Raw genomic sequence first — 24,446 nt, 5'->3', positions numbered from 1 at the left:
AAAGGAAAAAGGAAAGCCTTCAAGAGCTTCCTCAGCACAGAGCTACGACCTTTAGGAAAGCCCCGAGTTTTAAAGAAATTAAATACAAAGAAGGAAAGTGAATCTAGGCACGGTGCAGCACACCCTTAATCCTAGCACGGGAGCGGCAGAGGCAGGCAGATCTCTCCAAATCAACCTCGTCTGCAAAGTGAGTTCCAGGCCAGCCAGGGCTACATGCTAAGAACTCATCTTTAAAAATCAAAAGATATGATGGGTTATATCCCCTCAAACAAGCAAAAAGCAACACAATAAAACTAGTCTACTCCAAAAGTATATGCAAAATGGCATTCTTTGGCACGGTCCTTCAGTAATTGTGACAAACTCTTGCATCAATGTACAGTTTTTGAAAAAACAAGAAGGAAAGACCCAAATTTACGTTACTGTCAAATATTAAAAAGACAGTAACATTCTAAGCAGTCACTTGTGGGAATTACTGCTTAGAGAGCGAGCAGGAAAGAGCACAGTGCCTTCCTCTGTTGGTGGAATTGCACTGCGCCTCCCTGTAGTCTTGTTATCCCACACTAACTGGAATGCTAATTCTTTGTTACTAATTGGATCTCATTGAGGGTACATGCACAGTGTGTAGTTATGTGCAAAAAGGTTTCTAAAAGTATGAATTTCCTGTAATTACAACTTTTAATTACTATCTAAAGTATATGTAAATAGTGCAGGGTTAGTAGATATGCTTGACTTTTAAAAATAATACTTAGAAACATGACTGACGAAATGTTCCATAAGGTGCCCAATAAAAACAAGCATTTGATTGTAGCATCTGTAAACTGAATTTTACCTTTTTTTTTTTATTAAGGTTTAGGATTTAGAATCTTAAAGCCAGTTGACTGTCCTGATGGCATATTAATAGTACAGTTTTTTTTTAATTTTTAAATGTTAAAATACCATTAGTCATTTCCCAAGCTGTTTCCCTAATCTCGTTCAGTCCCTTGGTCTTATCCATTCCAGAGTCTGTGTGTGTTTGTGTCTGGTGCGTGTGCGTTATGAAGAGGAGTTACTCCTAGTCCTACAGTTTCTTCAGGACCTTGAGAACTCATTGGTGGACCTCTCAGTATATACAGCCTAATTCTCTCAGTCTCAGGGAATGTGAGGAGTTTCACGGGTGACCTTTCAGACTGTGATCCCCTAATCTGAAGGACATGATTTTTGAATCAGGAAAAAAAGAAAGCAATAATTGTGGAAATGATGTTTATCCCAATGGCCTAGTTGTAAATAACTTGTTACAAATGGTTTCAGAGGGTTCCTCTGTAACTTACAGAGTGTAGAGCCAATGGAAAGCCTAGGAAGATATCTTGGTGCCTTGGTTTTGTTGTTTGTCTTGGACCTGAGTCTTAAAAAAAAAAAAAACGATTCAAGTCTCTTACTGGCTAGAAGACTATCAAGGTCCTACATTTCTCTATGGAAATGAATGGCAAGTTCACATAACCTATTTCGGTAATTTCCACAGGGTTCAGATTTTTATTTTCTAAAATTTATTTTAAAAAAGATTCAAAACTTAAAAATTACAAAGCATAATAAACGATTTAGGCTTGTGCTTTATTTTAATACATCTATCTCTGGGTAACTCTTTGGGCTGGTGTCTCATTACAACAAAGCTTTGACTCTTTAACTGGTTTTAGGAATTCGTTGAGATTTTGTTTGATAACATCCATGGAGGATTGTGTAATGTTGTGATTTTTTTCTTGTGACTCTTACGAGGCTATCCTGATGTTTCTAAGGCGTGGCTGTGGCAGGAATATTTAGGTAATAGCTATACTGCAGACTTGTTCAGTTAGAACTTGCAGTCTGAGAGAGACCGGTTTGCATACTCTGGGTAGCATTTTGTCAGAGGACTGCTGGCTGGCTGGGCAGAGCAGATTTGGATGTATTAGCTAGTCAACCTAATAACCCTGTACAGACTGTATTGATTTTCTAGGAGAGAGTTTATGAACTAAATAAACTTGGGGTTGGTGTCTTAATAAACTGCTTCTCTCAGTCTGTCACATTTAGTTATGGAGCTGTGCAGTTTAGGGGGAAAAAAGGCTAATTCTGTTACAGATTGTTCACAGCAGGGTCTCCAAATTAGCCCTTTGTTTTGTAATGCCACCTTGCTTGGGCTCGCGTTGAGCACATTTCTCAGTTTTGCCCTAATGAGTTGCAACACTGATAATGTGGCTGATGATCTTTCATTGATTTCACTATCACTTGCTTGTCTGGTAATTGATCCGTTGCTGAGCCTCTAGTTAATTATATCGGCTTTGACATGGCCCGATCCATGGGGAATTTCAAGTCTTGCAGAATAACAGTTTTAATAAAAGAGTCTATTACTGCAGGTGCTTGCTGCTGCATGCCAGTTGATTTTTGTGGGGTGTGTGTGTGTGTGTGTGTGTGTGTGTGTGTGTGTGTGCATGCCCACGCCCACATGTGAGGGGGTTGGGGGGAATACCTGGGAAAGAAGAGAATCTTACAACTGAGAGAAAGGGGTGGGGCTGGAAAAATAGGAAGAGGTTGTGAGGGAGCTTGGGGAAGGAGGGGAAGGACAGGGAGAGAGGGAGAGGGAGCAGAAGAGGAGAGAGAACACGCAGGCAGGGAGATACAACAGTGCTTGAGTGGAGAGAGGAGGAAGCTTGCTATTGACAGTGTCCTTAAGCCTCCCACAAATAACAGCCATTAGTGGGGAGGTCAGGAGCTGAGCAGGCAGCTTGACTGAGGCACTGAGAGCCACTTCAGAAATCAAGAGGCTAGCAAATTTTAGAGGGAGTTAAGTGGGTAATAGTGTAAAGGTACAGTCACCGTTGACAATTGACTCACAGGGGCTTTTCCCGCCCTCCCCCGCCAAAGAATATTTTTATTGACCACAGGTGGACTTAATATATTTTAAGGCAACAATTCTTTGGGTTCTTGTGTGTCTCCTTTCAGATATTGAATTTGCTTCTTTTGAGACTTTTTTGTGCTTAATGGTGGTGAACTGGAGGGAAGTTTAACAGAAAAGCTTTCAGGAGATGTCAGTTCTAGAAGGGAAGGCACATTTGTGTCAACATAGTGTACGTTTGCTCATCTTTTCTCATTGTCCACTAATGACACGGGCTGCCATCGAAACGCTTTTCTGTTTCTTTTGTTGTTTCTGAGAGGAAGGTTTATTGTTATTCTTTAGTTAAGAAGGAGCAAGCAGAGTGCTACATTTGTCCTCAGTGTTTGTAAGTGGCTGAAGATTAATGTGCCTTACATTTTAAGTTTAGGAAGGATGGCTTTTTCCTGCTGACTCCTTTTATGAGATAGCATGAATTTAGCTTTCCATTTTGAAGTTACAGTGTTTATGTACAGTGGATTTTGTTCAGTTCTGCCTTTCCATAAATAAGGAAGATAAATACTATCTAATAAATGGTTGTTTTGTTTTAAAACTGGTCTAATTAAAAATATGACCTGCTATCAAGGTTATATTTCACAAGGCAAGGAAATATTATAGAATTTTCCATAGAGATCCTGAATGAAAAATGGAGTTTTTATATGCATTACTTTTTGCCTGAAATAAGACAGGCTTCCTTTTTTTCTTCCTCTTTTGCCCTGTTTTATGATGTAAAAGGTTGATGTAGATGCCTTACCTGAGAACTTTAACAAAGGATTTTATTCTGCTTGTGAGCTTTAAGAAAAGGTATTCATTTTTTCGTCTCCGCCTTCAGTGTCTCTTTATTTAACCTTCGATTTGGTAGTTAATGGCCTGAGGTGCTGGATATTAAGTGGTATATGTTTATTTTTGCATATGTTTACTGTACATCTTCCATGTTTAACTGGTAGCTTTGCTTGTTCACCCTTTAGAATAGAAGGTCAAATCTCTGTATATTATTTTCTCTATGAGTTTATATGTGGTTATAAATAGCCTAGCATTACGGTGTGACTTGTGGCAGCTAATATTAAAAAAAAACAAAAAAGCAAACACTGAGCAAACTTTATGTTCTCCTCCAGATGAATACTTCACTTGCTTCCAGTGTAATTAAAAAATATTTAAGTCTCATAGTTTTACAAGTGTTTAAAGGAAAGACTGGTGCTGGATATAACATGTTACAGCAGAAAGCATTGTTGGGGAAAATTTCCAGGGAAGGGCCCTGGCTCTCCCTGGCCTTGTGGACAGTGTCCGTGGCATTTCGTGGAGTACGCATGAGTGTGTATCTATCTGTGTATCTGGAGAGGGGTTCGTGCAGGGTGTCATTTGGTGCCTGACAGTGGAACAGTGCAGTTGACTCCTAGCTCTGCTATCCAATGACATGCAGTGGCTGAGGGTTTGAAGCTGATGGTTGGGTCTCCAGTGCTGCCCGCACACCTGACAGGCAGCTGTTAAACCGAGCAAAGGCAAGCTAGGGGAGTCACAATCTATGCATAAATGATAGGGATATCTGTGCAGAAGGTGCGAAGGAAGCTCTGACCCCCCTCCCTCCCCCAGATCTCCCCCTTCCCAAATGAAATGCACAGTTCAGCCAGCTTCTTAACTACACTATACTCCTGCTCCTGGCTGCCAAGAAGCTCAAAAAATCCACCTTCACTTTTCAGTCAGAAGAGGCAGAAGTGGATGTGAGAGAAAGAGACACACAGAGAGACAGAGAGCCAAAGAGGGCAAGAGACTTGACTTTAAGAGACTCCTGTACTGACAACTCCATGCAGTTCGGAACCAGAACGACTGCGGCTGAACCAGGGTTCATGGGGACATGGCAAAACGCTGATACTAACCTCTTATTCAGAATGTCCCAACAGGTAAGTTACTTTCATTTTTTTAAAAAAAAAAAGAAATCTCGAGTTGTTATTTGCCCTTTTCTTCCTGCTACTTTTCTTTCTAAATGTTTTTGAAATTTAAAAATATATATATTGTGATTTCTGTGTTACTGGAATGTGCAGTGTTACTTCATGGCTTCCCCAAGGGCTCCTTAAGGAAAAGGGGGAAAGGACATCGAAGTTAGAGAAAGCAAAGGCATTTGTTGCAAAGTTTCACCCTGTGCAGCCTGGGTCCTGCGAAGCCTTAATTTATTTCTTTGTTTCCCGCTAAAAAGAGAAAAAGCCAATACTTAACAAATGTATCTTTGTGAAAGACTTAGTCAAAGTGTCTGCTGTCTCTAAGTAGGTCTTGCAACGAACAGTCAGAAAGCGCGGGCCCCTCACAGCAGCGGGTCTGACTTCTGGTGTCTGGAGCAGCTGGACTCAGACCTGAGCGAGGCTATGCAGGCTTCCCTGCCGGCCGGGTCAACCCGAAGGGCGGCAGGCTGCGCTCCCGCTTGCTCTCGGCCTCCGTTCCGGTTCTCGGTGGCTTCACTCTCCCCGTGCTCCCCTGGCCGCGGCGCAGCCGCTCGGCTCGCCACCCGCCCGCCGCCCGCCGCCCGGCGCGGTGCACTCACACTCGGCGCGGCCCCTGTGTTCTCCCAGAGCCGCTTCTCGCTCAGCCGCCGCCGGCAGCTCGGCTGCTACCCTGCCGGGAGAGCCGCCCGGAGAGCGCCAGGCCAGCGGACGGATAATTAATCACCCGCAGCCGTCCGTACCAAGCGCTCGGTGATTTGCGCCCTGCGCGCCCGGCTCCTCTTGCACAATTGCTGGCTCTGCGGCTCCGCGGGGGAGCGAGGGTAAGAGGAAGCGAAGGGGAAACAACCCAGAAACTTTCCTCTTGGACTGTGCTCAAGTGAGGGAGGGAAGTTCCCTGGTGCCTCCCTCCCAGACACGTCTTGCTTTTCAGAAGCCTACCCCAAACCCATACAAAGCAAGAGTTAGTTTATCATCCACGCAGCACCAAAGTAGTACTGACAAATGCGCTAGGATGTTAAGTAGATGGCGGCTGTTTAAAAAAATGGTCTTGCCCCACTCCCTTAAAATACTGCAACTGCTATTTAAGCTTTTTGTATGTAAGAGTTCGCGGAAATTGAATACTTTGGCGTGGATTTTCAAATGTTTGGTAACGAAATAAAGAAAACAATTTTCAAGGCTGTAAACTGTCACAAGTTTAGGAATAACATTTGCCAAAGAGAGTGCATAAAGCCCGGCTCTTGTAACATTTAATTGGTAAACAGTTTTATCAACCAGTTTTAGATAGGAGAAATGTATTTGAATAAGGTGTATTTTGACATCCTGTAGAGGGACCCTGATAACTGCTGATCCAGTAAGCTGGGATTTAAATGCAATCAACATAAACCCAGTAAGCAACTCTTTATGTGCGATCCTTTTTTTTTTTCCTGAAAAGTCCCTTTCATGTCTGACAGAGATGCTTCTTGTCTCTGCCAAACGCTTTGCTAGGTGTTTTTCTGAAGCACTTTTCTGTCTGGGTGACTCTCTCTCTTGTGGTTGGAACACGGTGTGTTTTCACTGACCTTAGTACCTAATAACTTGTGTCCCACTTTAAAATTTAGATACTACCAATCCTGGTTTTCCTTGAGTTAGCGGAGTGTGTGTGTACATGTATGCTTTGAAAGGTTAGATTGCATTTTTTCCCTCTAGTGAAAAAAGAGTTAATAAAACAGATAGAGATAATGATCAATTGATAAATGGCTATTGAACCACATAGATGGTGTTAGATTGCTGCTTTGGCACTAGCCCATTTCCAAGTAGATTTGCATCTAAGGAGACTTTTAACTGGTGGAAAACATTTAGGATTAAAAGAAATAAAAGCAAATTACACAAAAAATAGGTCAGGATTAGGAAAATAATTTAAATTTCTTATAGAGAAACTTGTATGATCATTGAGGTGTTTTCTGTGTGCCTGCTGGGTACATACAAAGATCTGTTTTGTATGTACCTGTATGAATGCATGCATGTGGTGAGCATCAGTGCCTGTGAGGAGAATAAAGACACAGGCTAATGAACAGGTTATGACACAGGGCACTGTGACAAAGCATGAAAACCACAATCTTAAAAAGTATTGCGATTACACCATTTTACTGCAGTTCCTTTATTAATTTTTGTTGTCGTTAGGGATGCTTAGCCTCCCATTTACTTTCACAGTCACTAAATATTTACCTTTTGTGCCTCTTGGAAGTCATATGAAAGGGGGTATGTGTTTACGTGTGTATGTGTGTGTGTGTGTGTGTGTGTGTGTGTGTGCACGCGCATGCGCACGCACTTTTATTTCTCTTTCAAGATGCCATTTCAGATTGTGTAGTCTTAAATTCAAATCTGTCTACATATAAAAGTCTGCACTCTGCATGCTTAATGTGTTTGTTTTCCTTATGTGTAGGGATCAGCAGTGCTGGTTCAGAGTATGTGAGTGGGAGAAAGTGTATGCATATGTGTGTGTGTGTGTATGTGTGTGTGTGTGTGTGTACATATGTATGTGTGATAGTTCCTGGAATGCTCTCTCTTAAAGTCAACAATTATGAGGAATCATAGTTTCAATACCTGCATTAAGCAAGCTTTTGCTAAAGATAAAAAAGTTTCTCCAATTTAATCAAGTATGCAGAATTCTATATATCTAATTTTTTAGGCTAGAAACGGCTTTTCTGCTTGATTATTTTAATCTCTTAAAAATTGCTCATGGGGTGAATGAAATCTGTTTAATACAGTTTTTCACAGTTTCCTATCATGGAATAAAAACTAAGACTTCCTTGACTACCTCGTTAAGCATTGGACAAGACTGACGAGTAGAGCCAGTACAAGATGTGTAAAGACTGAGCTGTAGAGAACTTCACCACATACGCTGTTAGCTATAGAAAACGTATGCTTGGGAAAGACCGTTGAACTCTGAAGTTTAATAGTCTAGGTCTGTGTCTTCTAAAGGTAAGCTAGAAAGGGGCATGGGACAGTCTGTATCTTGCATTTCCCCTGAACGAAGTTAGATTTCCTTAACTGTAAATCTTTTCTTTTATCCAGTATTAACAAATGATTTGACTCCGACTCAGTGGAGTTAAATCTGTCCCCATTAAAGCTTTAAATGGGTCTTCCTGACTTCATTTTTCTACCTTCCATTATTTTCACTAACATGAAAATGTGATTTGTTGTTGCTGTTTAGAAAAATAATAGTCTCTTGTAGACAGATACTAGAGAACCTTGAAAGGTGTAGCTGTTGACTTTTGTAATTGAGAGTTCTGGATTCAGTTACGAATTGGTAATGTCCAAAATCATTTTCTCTTTTTCCTTATCTCCTAAAGCTGAAAAGGTTGTTTCTCTCAGGATAATCTCTTAAGGGATTGTTAAAAAGACAAGTGGGAGGTGGTTTGGAGAAAGGAACTTGCTTTCGGAAGGTTCTTTTCTTTCTTTTTGTTTTTATTAGACTTTGAAAGCTGATTGTTTTCTACATATTTTGTACATGTTTGTGTATTTGAGAAAGTAGCAAATAAAATCCTTATAGCTTCCCCCAGGAGAGGGTATAGTTTGATCAACTCAAAATCTTTTTAAGAAAGCACACCGTACGTACAGGTAACGGTGATAGTGCTCTTTCCCCAGATTACCAGAGGTGTTTATACCTTTTCATTATTGCTCAGGTGTACTTAGCCCGTTTCAAATAATATGCAGATCCCTTAATAAGGTCTCTTTTCAGAGTAGAGTGAAATACTAAGTTAGAATTATAAACGACGCTGGGCATCATTATGGAGTAATTTAAGATTCACCCAATGATGTAACAAAATTAACAACATAATTTCATTGTGAAACTGTGTCTTATTAAAGAACAACTGTCTGACATTCTCTTACAGTTGCTTTATTTAACTTCATGCGAATATTATTAGTAGTGACATTTTTCTATTGTGTATTAGATTCTCTCATTAGCATGATGTGTTAGTTATCACCAGAGAAATCATTTCTTAGATAGGTGAGGGACAAAATCGACAAAGCTAAAAATTAAATCAGTGATTTACATTAATACCAGACCATCTGCTCACCAGATAGATGACAGAGTAAACTTTCTGACTAGTATAAAACCTAGCAGTTCCCTGAGACAGGATTAAAAGATATATAAGAAATGTATAACAACCTTTCCTTGGAATTCATTCACAAGAATGCTCGATTCAAATTTTTCTCCCAGTGGCCTTTCACTACTTTCAATTCGTGATGACAAACACAGTCCCAGTCATAGGATTTGTAGTTAAAATGGAAATGATGTGTGGGGTTTTTTTTTCCTGGTTTCTAACCCTCCAAAAGTAATGTGAACATCTCTAACAATTTTAAAGATCCGCATACAGCATTTCTTGTTGGTCACTTACCTAAACTGTGTGCTGTGGCTTGGTTACTCTTTGTGGTCCATGCAGTATATTTTTATGCTAAAGCCTCTCCTCCAAACTAGACATCCCTTTTCCTAGGATGAAGAGTCTCATTTAATCAGAGCCACGAGTAAAGCAGTTGATAGTTAATGGCCTTTGAAAATGACTTTCCTTCTGAGGCAGCACCTTTTCTAGGCTTCCCTCTCTGTTTTCTCTTTAATATCTCCAGTTCCTTTTTAATGTGTCCTTATTACAGCTGGTATATTTGGATAATCATGTCTTACTTAAAAAAGGATGAACTCCACATCCACAGAACTTACCCCTATGTTAACATAAGTGTTTATATTTGGTGGCAAATAGTTTTAGCTTGTGGAATTGGCATGCTGCTACCTCTGTCTTAGTTGCCCTAACTTGAGAGATGCTGTGCTTTATTTTGAAGTGTTAACGATAGGTGCGTACTGAAACTGAAATGTAATCCTTGACATTCATTTTAATATTGTACCATACAAGTAGGAATATCTAATATCTGGGTAATCGTCATAGTAGTACTGGATTGGAAATTGTGGTTAAGAGGTGAGCACCTGCGTGTCAGCCCTTACCTCCAACTTTGTGATAACCTGCAGACTTCACTCAACAGCTCTGTGTACCATGTAATGCAGTGGAAATGTAGTGGGCCATGTATGTATGATATTCCGTGTAACATAACGATAATCGTAACGAAGCATGCACACGTGTATCCTCAGATGTGTATACACATGTATAAACTCATTCACAAATTTAGAGCTCATTTCTAACATGTAGCACTTAAAATGAATTTAAGCATAGTTGGGGATCATTTTTTTGAAATTATTTTTTTCAGTCCTCCTGTTACCTGTAAACAAGTAGCTTTATGGGAGTCGACTTATGCAGCAGGAGAGACCTAGGCTTCCACCACAGCATAGCTTCCTATGCCTATGTCAGGGATAAGAGCCCGACAATCCCTCCCTTACTAATTAGATGCTGAACAAGGCATCTCTGGGAAGTTGGGACAAACGTGAATGGGTCACAGCCAAGGCAGGATTGCAAGGATTCCAGTGACAGTGAAAGCATTCAAGCTTGCCAGGTCGCTGTGACACAGGAGCTGATTCCAAAGGAACAGCCTGTTACAGATAGTGTGATGGCGTCACAGACTTCAGTGAAAAACAAAACCTAGGGTTTCTTCTTTCCCAGCTTAGACATTGCACACACTTACTTAAAGGGAGACACAGTGGGCGTCGCTGTGGTCAGTCTTCACTTAGCACATGTAGGTAATGCCTGTCTACAGCTAACTTAGTAATGAGGACTAGAATGTATATATATGATATGTACGTATGTATGTATGTATGTATGTATGTATGTATGTATGTATGTATGTATGTATAAGGAGAGGAAATTGGGACTTGCCTTTACCCTGTATTCATGAATGAACTACAGTGGTTAAATTGTTTTAGGTGTGAACTTCCCCCCCCCCCCCGCCAGAGTATAGAGAGAGAATTCTGCAGTGAGGAAAACAGTGAATCATGGGACACTTTTTTTTCAGTGAAGGTCATTTTCTCTAGAACTCACTGTTTGTTGTTGTTGAAAGAACATGGGGTATAATGGTTCCAGGAGTTCTTTCCTTTGGGAGGTTTGGAGTCGAGTGTGATGTGTGTGGACGCATGCGTTCTCCTCCATGTGCAGATCTGCTGGTGCCTTTCATATACTCGCTTGTTGATCACTAACCACTGTTCTCTAGGCTTCGGCCAGAAGAGTGTTGGGGGGTCATAGGAAATGATTGATGTCACCTACATCTGCCAAAGCTGATGCCATTCTTATTTCCAGAAGAGCAGCTGGCGTCCATATTTTGCTAGGTTCCCCTCATCCACTGAAGCACCTGGGGTTAGAGGCAAAGGGGGGAGGATAACCTTATGAGGAACTTTGACTTCCAAGAAGCTTAAGAGAAATGAAGGAAGAGGGGCCGAGAAGGAAGAGCAGCCTTTAGGTCCTGTGGTATAAACAAACTAAGTAGCAGAAGAAGTATCCTGTAGAAGATAAGCTGGCAGACACAGGGGAAACAGGATAAAAAAAATTACCCTGTGTGCGCGGATGGCATCACTAAGAAGCTGTTGGAGCTGTACTGCAGCCCACATTTTCCCCTGAGCCTGACTTGTACAGTATCTCCCTCCCCGGGCTTAAAAGGAAGTTTAGAGAATAGGAAAAGATAAAAGTATTGATTTCTTTTTTTAATTTGTACCTACCCTGTAGGAAACCTCACAAATTTCATAGTTACACTCCACCCTCCGGTGAAACATTTATGACTGGACTTGACTTGGGCGAGGACAGAGTACAGTGTCCTCTTCATGGGACATAGCACGCAGCTCCGTTTGGTGCCATGGAGTGAGTGCGGAGATGAGAGAGTATTGTCTCCTTCTGTAGGCAGAACTCTCCTTAGTGGGAATACTACGGGAAAACAATGCATTACTCAAACTAGGGAGTTCAGAAATCAAATTCTCAGCTTATTAATCATCATTCTAATTAAGAGAAAGAATTGATCCTTTAACAACAATATAATATCCTTTTGTTTCCCTTTAATTAAGCCCATCAGTTTTTCATTTCTCTCTGTAAAGGAAGAATAATGTTGAATTGTAGGAAGTTACTCATCGAAACCCCCGATTCCCCTGAGCACAGCTGACATCTTATTTACCCATCCTTAGGAACTGTAATGTTACTTTGCTGCTGTCTTTAGTGTTTGTGTCAGAGACGGGTGTTGAGTTATGACTACTGTTCCTGTTTGGCTGATAGACATTTACTTAATGGCCTTAATTTACAAGGTTAGTTTGTTCTTACTTCCTGTTTCCTTTTTCATGGACTTCATTTCTCTCTTCTACCTTCGTTTCTCTCATTATACAATAGCTTCCTTATTTTTACTGCCTCCTTCTTGCTTAATGCAAAAGAATTAAAACATCCTTGAAAATAACAGCCATTGAATCAGGTACCCTTTTGCCGATCTCTCATTCTGATAATCTGTCAGGAATGTGGTGCCATCCTCACACACATACATGTCGGTTACAGGGCTATCCTTGTTTTACTACAGACGAGTATTTTAAATCCGGTGGCCATGGACGTAGGGCTTGTCACCTAGAGGTGCCACTGATAGATGCTCAGTTTGACCCTTAACCTGTATGAGAAAGATTGAGGCAAAGACAATTTCCTTTATTTTTTTTCTCTAGAAGCTATTCTTGGATTTATCATTTTATATACTTGGACTTAACACCACACAAGGATATCTGCTTAGAAATAGGGGAAGGTATAAAGGACAGGGTGACCACCAGGAGGTGGGACCGAGGTAAACTGCAGCAATAAGGGCTCAGGCATTGAAAGGAACAATTGAAATGATGGCAGGGCCAGTATAAACATGCTATTAGGAAACAGATATGTAAAACATGTGTCCTACATACCATGTGGGGATTCATCACTGTTTTGCATTTAGTGCGTTTAACTCATTGTCTTAAAAAGGCATGGAGATTGTTAAAAATAGCAAGAATAAAAACACTTTTTTGTAAATTGGAAAGATATGGCTTCTGGTATTTACCTGTGTGCTTGTATGTGACCGCTGTGGATTTTTTTCAATTTTATTAAGGTGGCTATTGGTTCTCTAGACAGTTCTTTAAGATTTACATTTGATGATCATTGTGTCTGAACTGGGGGGTTTGAAAAACTTCAAGATAATGAGTATTTTACCTGACAAAAATAATTACTTTCAGCTGGCTTAACATAATAACAAAACTAATATTAAAATGAGAACCTCCATTAGCATAGTTTTAATAATGTTTGTTCTCCCCTTTCCATTACAATTAAAAGCAAGGAAGATATCATTGAGGTATGCCATTAGGATGGCTGTGTGGGACACCTGATTAGGCACGAGCAAAGAAAACTGCCCACTGGTGTGCCCTCTGCCAGTTGCAGAGGGCAGAGGGTCAGGGTTGCTGCTTTGTATGATACTGCGACGTTCTATTATGAGACTATTCATGAGAGTTTCCCTTCAGTGATGATGTCTGTGAGCTTGGTGATTTTTGACCTCCTGTCGGACCTAATGCAGACTCAGCTAGATTACTAGGACAATATGTAATACTGTTTTTACTTTGTCCTTTCCATATATATATATATATATATATATATAGATATATAGATATATATATATAAAGATAAGCGTTTCAGATGGAACTGAAACTGAAGTCCTGCTCTGGACTTTGGGGACAAAGTCTTATTGCTTTCCTATAGCAAATGTTACAAATCCAAAATTGCCATGCAGTTGCACATTTATACTCCATGATATGTAGACACAGGGGCAATGTAGGACTGTTAGATTGTCTGGTTGAAGACATTTAAAGGATTTATTTGGGGAATGCTGGGGATTTATGAATAGCTGTCTCAGCCACAAGGCGTGTATGAGTTTACATAGAGAAGGACCACCACAAACAAGCATCCCCCACCCTGGGGCTAGGACTAGGACGGTGCCTTAGACTGTATAACTCTGAGTTCCTAAGCATGCTCCCTCCCTCCTGTGCTGCTGGTGAACATAGAGCCTTGCCTCAGGGATAGGAACCAAGCTTTTTAAATGGAGCTAGGTGTCACTGACTGAGAACTGGTGTCATTGTTTCTTGTTTTGCGAATTGCCATTCTCACCAACCACAGCACTGTAGTTTTCTAGAAGCAACTTTCCTGCTTTTAGGTTTTAAATTCCAAGTAAAAATTAAACTAAGAGACACCACATGGAGATGTGAGCTCACACCTGTGGTGTTTTGCCTTTTCCTGTAACACCTACCTTGCCTTGTTCTCCTGAACAAGTAATCATGGGAGAGAGTCAATCTGAAAATACGTTGCCAGTACTGTTGTGTGCTAAACAGTATATGATGCAGAAGAATTTTCTCATTTTTGCTTTATTTGTGGTCTTTACTGTAAGTTATGCAAAAAAAAGAGGAGAGGGAGTGTCCGAAGTCCAGCATCTGGGAGGGCTTGTTTCAGTAGCAGCCTGGAAACCAGAACCCTGGCCTCATACAGGTGAGATGTGTTATGGGAATAAAGAACTTGGTGCATTTAATGAACCCAGCCTGCCTGTCAGCTTGGTTTTTCATGCACCATTGTTGTTCAGATAAGAAAAAGAAAGTGTTCCCAGCCTGTGGTGAGATTAGAGTAATGGAAATGAAGTGTTAATCTGTTGATAGGAAGCACATCCCATATCCTACATCCCGGCCACATTCACGCATGTATAATATATTCCAGGTTCTCTCATGACCAGAGAAGCCTGGATGTTCATTATATTAAAAACACTCTTTTGTTGAAAGCAGGAAGTTGGCAGCTCTGACTTTGGGTAAATAGCTACTCTATACAATTTCTTAATAAAGCCAAGGCTCCTGGCCGCTGAAGATGCTGATAACCTGCAGCTCCTATGTCTGCTGCCTGCTCTGCAGAATGTCCCTATTGCCCTTACTGCAGCCTGCATGGGACACCCTTTTGTAGGAATTAGTGACTAATAGCAGGGAAGGGGGAGTTAAGGAAAGCAGTGTTTTTCTCTCCGTTCTGAAGAAAGATGAAATAAAATCAAAATTCATTAGTCTGGTTTGTTTTTCATCTTTTAAAACAGTACATTATAGAAATTCATCCAGATTGGGACATTGTATGTGCAGTCATGATATATTATGACGTGAGCATGAAGGGTCATTAGGGTCAAAGGCTTGGGGCATCAAGGGGGATTTTCTTTTCTTTTTTCTTTATAAAGCTATTTTGGAATGATACAGAAAGTGTTTTTTTAGAATTATTTTAATTTTCTACTGTTCAACACTAATTATTAAAGAAATATACGTATAAAAATGAAACTATAGACTTAAAAAAATGAGGTAAGGTCATTCCTATACTCTAGCAAGGTGTTTTAAAGAAGAAAATGGTGAACGCTGGTTCAAGGCCCTTTATATAAGAGCATCCATTTAAGAGGCATCTTAAGAAATGAGGTTGAAAGAAGTGTAAAAGGGGAGGGAAGAGATAAATTAATAAGTGAGTTCCAGGTGTCTGTTTCTAATTGCTTAAATTTTAAACATAATAGAAATTAAGGACGAATGTTTCCCATAAGGAATGCCTCACTGCCATTGGAGTATCAACTAAAACTGCATTCATGGTGCCCAGACTTAGCATATTTTCTCTTTTCCTATTCCCCTAGGAGTTAAGGAATTCAGTCAGTATGACCATTATGATTTTGTCAACTATTTCAAGCTGTAGGAGTTACTCAGAGTCAAGAAAATTTGGGGATTAAAGTCTGATTTTGACGTATATTTAGTATATATTCAATGATCTTTAAGGACAATTGAAAGAAAGGCCTTTTTCATAGAGAGGAAACATCCCATTTAAATACTCTTTTAAGTGTGCGGCACGAGTATAAGCCAATGTGCTCTAGGTGATCTAAGTTTCACTCTGATACTGTGATATAGCACCAGTCATAGCATACTCAATGAAGTGTGTTTGCAGGTCTGAGTTTTTCTTGGCTGCAGTAATTAATTAGAGATAACCTGTTTTTAATATGGTTAGATAAAATGATAACTAGGGCATTTAAATTTGTTTGTAAAATTCACTAATAGGTTTCATTGCTGAGATGTTATGGTTGATTGGAAGTTATGAACTGTAAATAAATATTTGCACTTAATTTCAGTTAAATAAAAAAGCCAAAGGTTAGAAATGCATGGTGGCTTTGTCATAGAAATATCCTTTAAGTAATAGCCATTTTAAACTATGTCATGACTTTTTGAACCCTCAGTAATGACTATATAAATGGATTGTCAGATCTTGCCATACAAGTGGGGCCTAGTATTTGTTATGGTATCCCCGTGTCTTCAATGTTGTTGTTTTTTTTAATGTATCTTAAAATATATACTCTTTTCATATTAGGGTCCATTTTTCCCTCAGGTGTACATGATTCCTCTAGCAAGGAAGTGTAAAAGTATTGACGAGTGAAGGCTCAGGATGCACGCAGAGCTGAGTAGCAGTTTGTACGAGCTTCCTTTCTAGGCTGCAAGGAAGAATGGAGTTTATTGGGAACCCATGTAAAAGTCTGATGCATCACTAGATAAGAGTAGGTTATATCTTTAAAATTTGCTACTTAGTTTTGTTTTAAGTTATGAAGTTGAGTCCTCTTCGCTTCATAGTTAATCATAACTGGAACAGCTATATTTGGAAGTAAAGTTTGCATCCATCCTCATTTGTTATATATACTCATGAAATATATTTAAATATCTATTTTTAGAACACTTGTTTTCATTTGTTTTGTTCTTTTCTTTTTTCTCTTTTTTGCAACAATTCTATAAGCTTTTCTGGAATAGTTATGTAAGTTTAAAGGTCAGCAGTTACCTAGAGTGCCCATGTGGAGGTAATGAATACTAAGCTAGTAGAATGGGTCTGGTGGAGTCTGTGGGGTCTGGGGTAGACCAGAAAGCTCATCTCTTTAACCACTGAGGTGGCAGTTCTGGGGTACAGAGAATTGTTGCCAGGTGAGAATGCAGGCCTCCTGGTTGCCAGATCACCTCCTTTTTTTTCTCTAATGAGAAGCCAGAAACACAATTTTTACGTGAAATCTCATGATTTTGAAATCTTGGCAACATATTCAAATATTTAAAAAACTGTGTGGTCCAAACAAAGCTCATCTGCAGGCTATAGTCAGCCACTGGCTGCCAGAGAGAAGCCTCTGGTTTAGATAATATTTTAATGGATGAAGATAATAGTTTCATTGCGTGTGATCATTCATTGTGGGAATTCCCCACTGGGATGAACTGAGTTCATTTTTCCCCCTGTAATTAAAACAAGTAAGTTTAGTAAATATATTTCTGCTTTTAGTTATTTTGATGTATAGCCTTTTCCTTATGATCCTATTCAAAAAAATCAGATTTATGGACAGAATAAAGTAATATAATTATTTAAATATAAGTAGGGATATAAGAATTTTAGAATTAGAAAGAAATAGAAAATTCCTAAATTCTGAGAAGAACCTCATGGCTTGTGTCAGGGATTGATACGGATGAAAAGCTGAATTCAAGTACAAAGAGCTTTCCACCTCACCTTCAGCAGTGAATTCTTGGCCCTGAATCTTTGTAGGATTGCTGTAATTTACCAGTCCCATTGATTATGATGTCATGAGGAGGAGATGGACCACAAGGGGAAAACTTCCCCATACTAATTCGTGCAAGGCCAATAGTATATCCCTGGTTCAAGAAAACATCATTTATATTGTATAAGCTGAGGGTTTCAATTGTCAGTCTATATTTTTTGAAGGGGCTCTTTAAAAGAAATAAAGCTACTCATAATTGAAATTCTCCAGGCAAATCAGATATCAACATTTCCAACAGAACAGGTAATTAATTGGTTTGGATTTCAAATTGAAGGTCATCCTGTTATTGATTTTCGTGGGAACAAGAAACAAGAGCATCTTGTTAAGATGATCTGCAAATGGGACCAAGGTGTGCCTAGGGTTCTGCCCTGGGCCTTGTTGATCTCTGTATCTTGTCAGAGTCAGAAACCTTCCAGAAAGGAACCTTCTCTGCAGGAAACACAACAAGCTCTTAAGTTGCTTCTGAAACTGCAGAAAAAGCCATGGATTGGACCAAGCACCAGATATTAACTCTTGCCAGTCTTCTAGCCAGTCATGTGTCTCAAATCAAGAGTGGCTTATGATGAAGCGTCTGTCAGAGTGTTGGGAAGAGGGTGGGATGCAGTGCTCCTCAAGTTCCTATCAACACAGCTGTGACTTGCACTTTCAGAAACCTTTCAACTGGGAATTAGAGGAAATATCTTTAATACAAGAGGAGGGAAGAACCTTAATACTTGAATAGTAAAGAGAACAATTGGAATAGAAGGTGACGCACCCCTTTCTATATTACTGGCTTTTGTAAAATAATATTTGTGTTGAATGTTTGACAAATACTTTTGTCATTGCCTGTGCCAGGGTGTTTAAAGCCATCCTTTCTCTCTCCGATGTGATTATTTATTTATTTATTTTTAGAAAGGTGTAGTGTCATATTTAGCTGTGTTAACTAGGCAGGAGTATGCTGCTGCTTTCTTTTACAGTTCAAAGTAGAATTCTCCATAAAATGCATACAATCAAAGGGTACACCTTCTGTTCTGCATGCCCTGGAGCTGTTAATGCAGCTTCTTCCAAGTTGACATATTTCTGTGTAGGCATGACAGTGGCACCAACCTTCTACATTAAGACTTAACATTCCACAGAACCATTTCGGGTTTATTATGAGCTTCAAAGCCTGCTCATCCCTAAGAGAATATCAAGTTTAAGCATGTCACTTTGCCATAGTCACAGTTAACTTTTTTTTTGGTATCAAAACGTGTCTTTTCATGGCTGATGATCACCAAGTGACACTTGAAACTTCTCAGTTCCTTACAGAGTCCTTTCTCCTGACCCATTGTTGCTGCCCTCTTGAATTCTGTAGACAGATCCTTTTGGTAGTGGTTGGACATCACCCATGCATGAAAATAGGTCAAATTGGTTTAAAGTTCTGGAACAATATCAACAGCTTTTTTTCTTCACCCCTTGATCCTAGAACTCATGTCTTTGAAATTCACTCTCCACTCTACTCCACTCTTCAACCACTCTCACCCCAACCCTGTTGGGATTTCACAGAAGTGTAGATGGGGTAGAAAAGAAGCTGTAAAGTTGTTAATGTTGGGTTGATGTTTCCCACTATGAAAGGCTAATGATAAAAGGAAGGCCAGGGGTTACTCAGCCTTATCACATAGTGGGCCCCTCTCTTCTTAGGGAATGGGAGGCCTTCTTTCCTGAGTAGGAAAAGCAGAGTCACTTTGGGGCCTCCTGGTTTTCCTTTCCTACCTCAGCTAATAAACTGTTCTGTCTATGCCTTGCATCTCAGAGATGGAACTTGACGGAGTAGTCAGCGTTGCAAAGGTCACCCTAAAGCTATTGGCAGGATGTACTGCCATTTGCTGCTGGGTGATGATAATGCTACGGTAGCAGTTAACTGGATGTATTAGGCTGTGTGGCCTTCCAGAATACTAAACTGTCTTATTTACTTCTTTTAAACACCTGATAGAATGCCCATTCGCAAGCTGTCTCCAGTGCGCTTTTGAAGGAATCTTAATGTTATTAAAATACCAGTGCTTTGACCACAGGACGGATAATTTATGCAGATCAATTATCTATTTGTGTGTTGTTTTGCTTTTGCGAAAATACTTTTAAATTATTCTCATCTCTTAATGTTTTTCTTTTTGAAAATTCTGATGTTTCTCAGCAAGTTTTGAAAATTCAAATGTTTTAAAATCTTATTTTCAGTTTGTCTTCTAGTATACTCTATCTTTCAGGCTTTTCTTGTAAGGGGAAATTTTTTTAAGAAGTGTTTTTTTTTTAAATATCATTCCTCACAAATATCAAATGGAGAAATTACATTTCACTATTAGATTTCTTTTTAATTTTATACATAGTATATAACTGCCATCCTTGTTTTCATGTCACTAAACTTTGCAGTTTGCTCAATAAAATGCTCCTTAAATCATAAGCAGAATTTGAAAAGAATTCTGTGATCAGCCTACTTAGGAAGAACTGAAGGTGGAACAGCTTTGGTTTTACTACCTTAACTGATGTGGTTCACATCTTCTGAAATAATTTCTGTCCACAGACAACATCGTTTTGCCTTGGCTCTGGTCTAAAAGTGAGTAAAGATCTAAGTGCTGATTTGCCTGTGACGCCATTAGTTACTTTCACATATGCATCTAAATTTGAGACTGATTATTTTCTCCAATGTTCGATCAGCCAGACCGACTTCCATTCCTTGCTTCTGTCTGTTCTCATCACATTGGACAAGTCATGTAGACATTTAAAGTTACGTCTTTGGTGTCAAAATGAGGAGGTGAAGACTCAGGAAATCCCTTGAATTCACCTTCTGAATCTTGGATAGAGCAGTCTCAGGCCTTCCCCCATTCATCCTGCTTCTTACGGAGCTTGACAAGCATCCCCTCTCTAAAATGATGGGACAAAGTCAGTGCTTAAATAATTTTTGTTGCAGCAATTCAACAGTAAAGGGCATGAAGCCAAAATTCTTCAAATAAAATGGCTAGCACTGGATTCAGACACTGAATAATAATACTTGGAAACAAGACACAGTGATAGAGTTTGTGTTGTAAGGTCTTTGTGACCTGAATGTTGAAGGAAGATACATACATACATACATACATACATACATACATACATACATGCTTATCTTACATTAATAATCACTTCATTTTTTTCTAGTTGACCCATTCTCCAGACCTTTAAAAAAACGTTTTAAGTGGATGTAAATTCCATTTTAATTAGACGCATGCAATCTAATACTGGAACTAGCCTGGAATGGAAAAAACATGCTTAATACAACCCAAATCAACCATATCCAGATAATTCCCCCTGATCTTTGTAACAGTCCTTTCCCCACCTCCACAATTAAATGACCCTGTTAGTTTCAGATTCAACAAGACATTTAAGATTCATTTTAAACAATGATCATCTCTTACCGAATTGTTTTTTTTAATTATTATTATTTCATTTCTCTTTTATCCTCTTGCCACACAGCTGTCACTCCTATAAGAGAAAGATTGGGGGAGGGGAAGAGGAGGCAGCCCTGTTCAAATCGTGTCACGTAGCACTAATTCATCTGCTCTCATTAGAGGGAGCGAGGGACAGCAGTGATGGCCAAGAGCTGCACTCCACACATGACACGCGCACAGTTTGGGGAATAGAAAATTGCTTTCTCAGGAAGCCCAGCCAATTAAGGACTTGACCATATTGAATGTCAAGTGTTAATTTAGGTTTTTCTTCATTTTCCCAGTAGTAATGTGGGTCCTGTGATGAGCAAATACATGTCAAGTAAAAGTTGATTGCATGAAGGACCTGGGTATTATATGTCACTGACAAGTCACAAATGTACTGAAGTCTTTTAACCCCTTAGGTGAGTGTGGTGGGGGAGGGGAAGAGGAGAAGGGGATTAATGGTACCATAATGATAAGAATTGGTGGTAGCTTGGATGGACAGACAGGAATGGTAATTGATGCAAAAGAAAAAAATCCTGGGGATTGGCTAATCTCGCTTCATGGATAGAAACAGTGGCTCTAGGAAAGCACACACTTGCTCCCTGCACGTGCGCTGTCTAGAATAGGAGAGTCCGATTTCCTAAGATGGCTCTGAAAAAGGAACATAGTGCACTCTCTGGTCTTGAATCAGGAGATTTATCATTACTTACCATTTTTGAAGTAAACAAAAATTACTAAACCATCATATTACGTAGGATGTTTTGGCTCTCTGCAGGTATAAAATTTCTGGCTTTGTACTCCATTTTACCTTCTAATCAGGGTTCGTTTAAAAATAACCGTGCAACACTGTCATAGGAAAGATGCAGAGCTTAAAAGAATGTTTGCTTTCTGTGAGTCTCTGCGAGGTGAAATTTAGCCGATAGAAGTTGGGGGAAGGCCCATCATTGTCCTTCACTTCCTTTTGGTGCCGGCGGTGGAAGGAAAAGAGCACAGCTTCAGGGAGGGAGACTCTGTTGCCTTTTTCAAGTAAAGGTTGAAGGTTGTCCATCAAGTGTAGCATCTCATTTCCATTTCTCAGCACTCATTTGCATATGAATGTCCTCAAAATAAAGGGAAGTCTGTTTCTGTTGCAGTTGTACAATAGCAAATAAAAATACCCCAGAGCTTCAAACACTGTGTCCTGTAAGAAATCTTAAAAGTCAAAGCAGGTACAATGTGGCAACTTTGTGAAAATATGTATGTAGAAACACTTTTCCCTCCATCTTTCAAGACAAGATCTTAAAAACCCTTTCGTGAAGTGTGCCATTTTCCATTTACTTTAAAATTGTAAACAGACTTACCTTTGCATATTGACAATGCTTATTATACCTTGAAAAGGTAAGTCATACAACACATGGGTCTAGGCAGCATAAATTACTAACAGATTTTCTGTGTGTCAGGATGGAGGCTGCTATCATTGTACTGCAAGTTACAGTATATATGTATGTATGTATGTGTGTGTGTGTGCATGAATGTATGTATGTATGTGTGCATGTATGTATGTATGTATGTATAGTATGGGAAGCCATCTCAGAAATTCACTGTTTCATAGAGCAAGTTCTCCTTAAGAAATAAAAGTCTCTTTTAGGTACATTTTCTTCTCCCTGTTTCACAACTAACCAAATAGGATGAGGTTGGTCGTCCCTTCACATCCACTCTGATTGGCTCCATCTATGGGACTATTCTGGTGGCATCAGAAGAGCACTGTTTAATTACAGTCCCTCTTGTCAGCAGCTTCTCTTCCTCTGGGTGTACTGAGAGACTTAAGGAAGTTTCCCTAAAGTAAATTCTGATGATGGCAGCTCAGGTTGCTGATTCAAGTTATTCTTCTCTTCTGTGTCACTTTTGACGGATGGCACCTAATGCAATCAACCACTGACTGGGAGAGCCTTTTCCTTGGCTGCTTTAGTAACTGGACCATGGGTTTCCTCCCCTCCTCCCCTCCTCCCCTCCTCCTCTGATCTTTCTCAGGAGCCCACTCTTCCCTGCAATCCTCACCAAGACTTGAGCCAAAAGGTAGGGGGGGGAGCGTGGTGTACCCAGAACAGACCTTTCCTAACCCTCTCTTTCCCAATGGTGAAAGCAGAGTTGGCCTCCCTTTGCGTGTGTTTTTGATAAATTTAAGAAGTCAAATCGCTGACACAGATAGATAATCCGAGTGTATAGGGTGAAGAGTTATAAATTAACACATTATTCCCTCTTAATGTGAAATACTTGAGAATGCATTTTCTCAGTCCCTTGACATCCACCCAGTGAGGGCTCTCATTGTACTTTTCAAGTGGCATTGATTTGTTAAAGCGCTGAATTAGCATCTCCGGCCAGCTGCCCGTTCTACTGGAGTGTCGAGGGGCTCCAGTCCCTCTAGTCTGCCCCAGACACCCGTTTGTATTTCAGCCCCCCTCCTTTCCCACCTGATTCTTCCACTCCTCCTCTCTGGTTCTCACCCTTTCCAGCTCTCTACTCTACTGTCCTTTCCTGCTTGCCTTTCTGGCTGGGCCTGTCCTCAGCACCACCTCTTTAGATTTCTTCCTTTCTCTTTGTCCTTACCTCTTCCCTTTTTCTTCCTCAGAGGTTTTCCCACATTCAGCATAAAACCTGGGGTGTGTGTGTGTGTGTGTGTGTGTGTGTGTGTGTGTGTGTGTGTGTGTGTTTAGCCGATCCATTGGCTTAAAGTGAAGTCTTAAATTACAATATGTGTGTTTGTTTGAAAACTGATGTGCCCTCTTTGTTGTAGAAACCCATGAGAAAAATCTCATTTATGTTGGCTTCTAGAATTCAGAAGACACCACAGGAGTTCTGGATTCAAATCTTTAAAAGTCATTTAATGTGGCGAAGTCTTCTGACTCAAGTCAAATGTAAATTACCAATGGTTACCAAGTTTTTATCATTTCCTTTGTCCTTCATAAAACAAATCCAAGAAATTTCTTGATGTCTTTAAACTTTTTACATTGGAGGGGTGTGTGTGTGTGTGTGTGTGTGTGTGTGTGTGTGTGTGTGTGTGCGCGCGCGCGCGTGCGTACACATAGAACTGAGAGTTCTATGTCTGGTATCATCCTCTATTTTCTCTCATTGAACCCACAGCTGACCTATTCTGTTGCACTGGTTGGCCAACAAGCTACAGGTATTTTCTCTTCTGTGCCCACCCAGTGCTAGGTTTATAGACTTACTGACTCCTCTTTTCATGTGCCTGCTGAGAATCCAAGCTCAAACTCAGGTTTCTCTTGTTTGTGTGTCAAGAGACCCACTAAATTTTCCTTCTACTCGCTGAGTGAGCTTTTTGGTATGACATCTTTTTTTGGGGGGGTGGGGGTTCCATGTTATTCTAATTACACTTACTTTTATTATCAATACACTTACATGAAGAATAAGTTTCATTTCATTTTGATATTTGTAGCAATCTATGATTTTCTTAAACATCATGTAGTGGATAGATAATAAAATTGGTCAGAAACTTGTTTGAAAATAAGATTGCTTTTACCCCTTCATTTACTGATATGCCCCAAATTCTGGATTAATTCAGACGTTATGTTTGGGCGATGATGAAGAGAGTGACAGATGTGTCCTGTACGATTCACAGAGTCAGGGTCCAGCAGATAAAGGCACCTGCCACCATCCCAGTGACCCAAGTTTTATCCCCAAGGGCCACATTGT

General features: G+C 39.9%; 1 protein-coding gene across 10 annotated transcripts in view; it reads left to right on the top strand.

Moving 5' to 3' along the window:
* The window catches only part of Bnc2 (basonuclin zinc finger protein 2), a 401,546-nt gene that overhangs the window by 121,423 nt on the left and 255,677 nt on the right, over positions 1–24,446 (top strand). For 7 of the 10 annotated variants that reach the window (NM_001415824.2, NM_001106666.4, XM_087548057.1 and 4 more), the window contains 1 exon segment: positions 4,576–4,776. In NM_001415824.2, the coding sequence (NP_001402753.1) occupies positions 4,576–4,776 (201 nt within the window). 10 annotated transcript variants of the gene reach the window in all.

Source organism: Rattus norvegicus, chromosome 5 (assembly GCF_021556685.1).
Source record: "Rattus norvegicus strain SHRSP/BbbUtx chromosome 5, alternate assembly SHRSP_T2T, whole genome shotgun sequence".
Lineage (NCBI taxonomy): Eukaryota > Metazoa > Chordata > Mammalia > Rodentia > Muridae > Rattus > Rattus norvegicus.
Note: the sequence above shows the minus strand (reverse complement) of the source record. Positions and strands in the feature narration are given on the sequence as shown.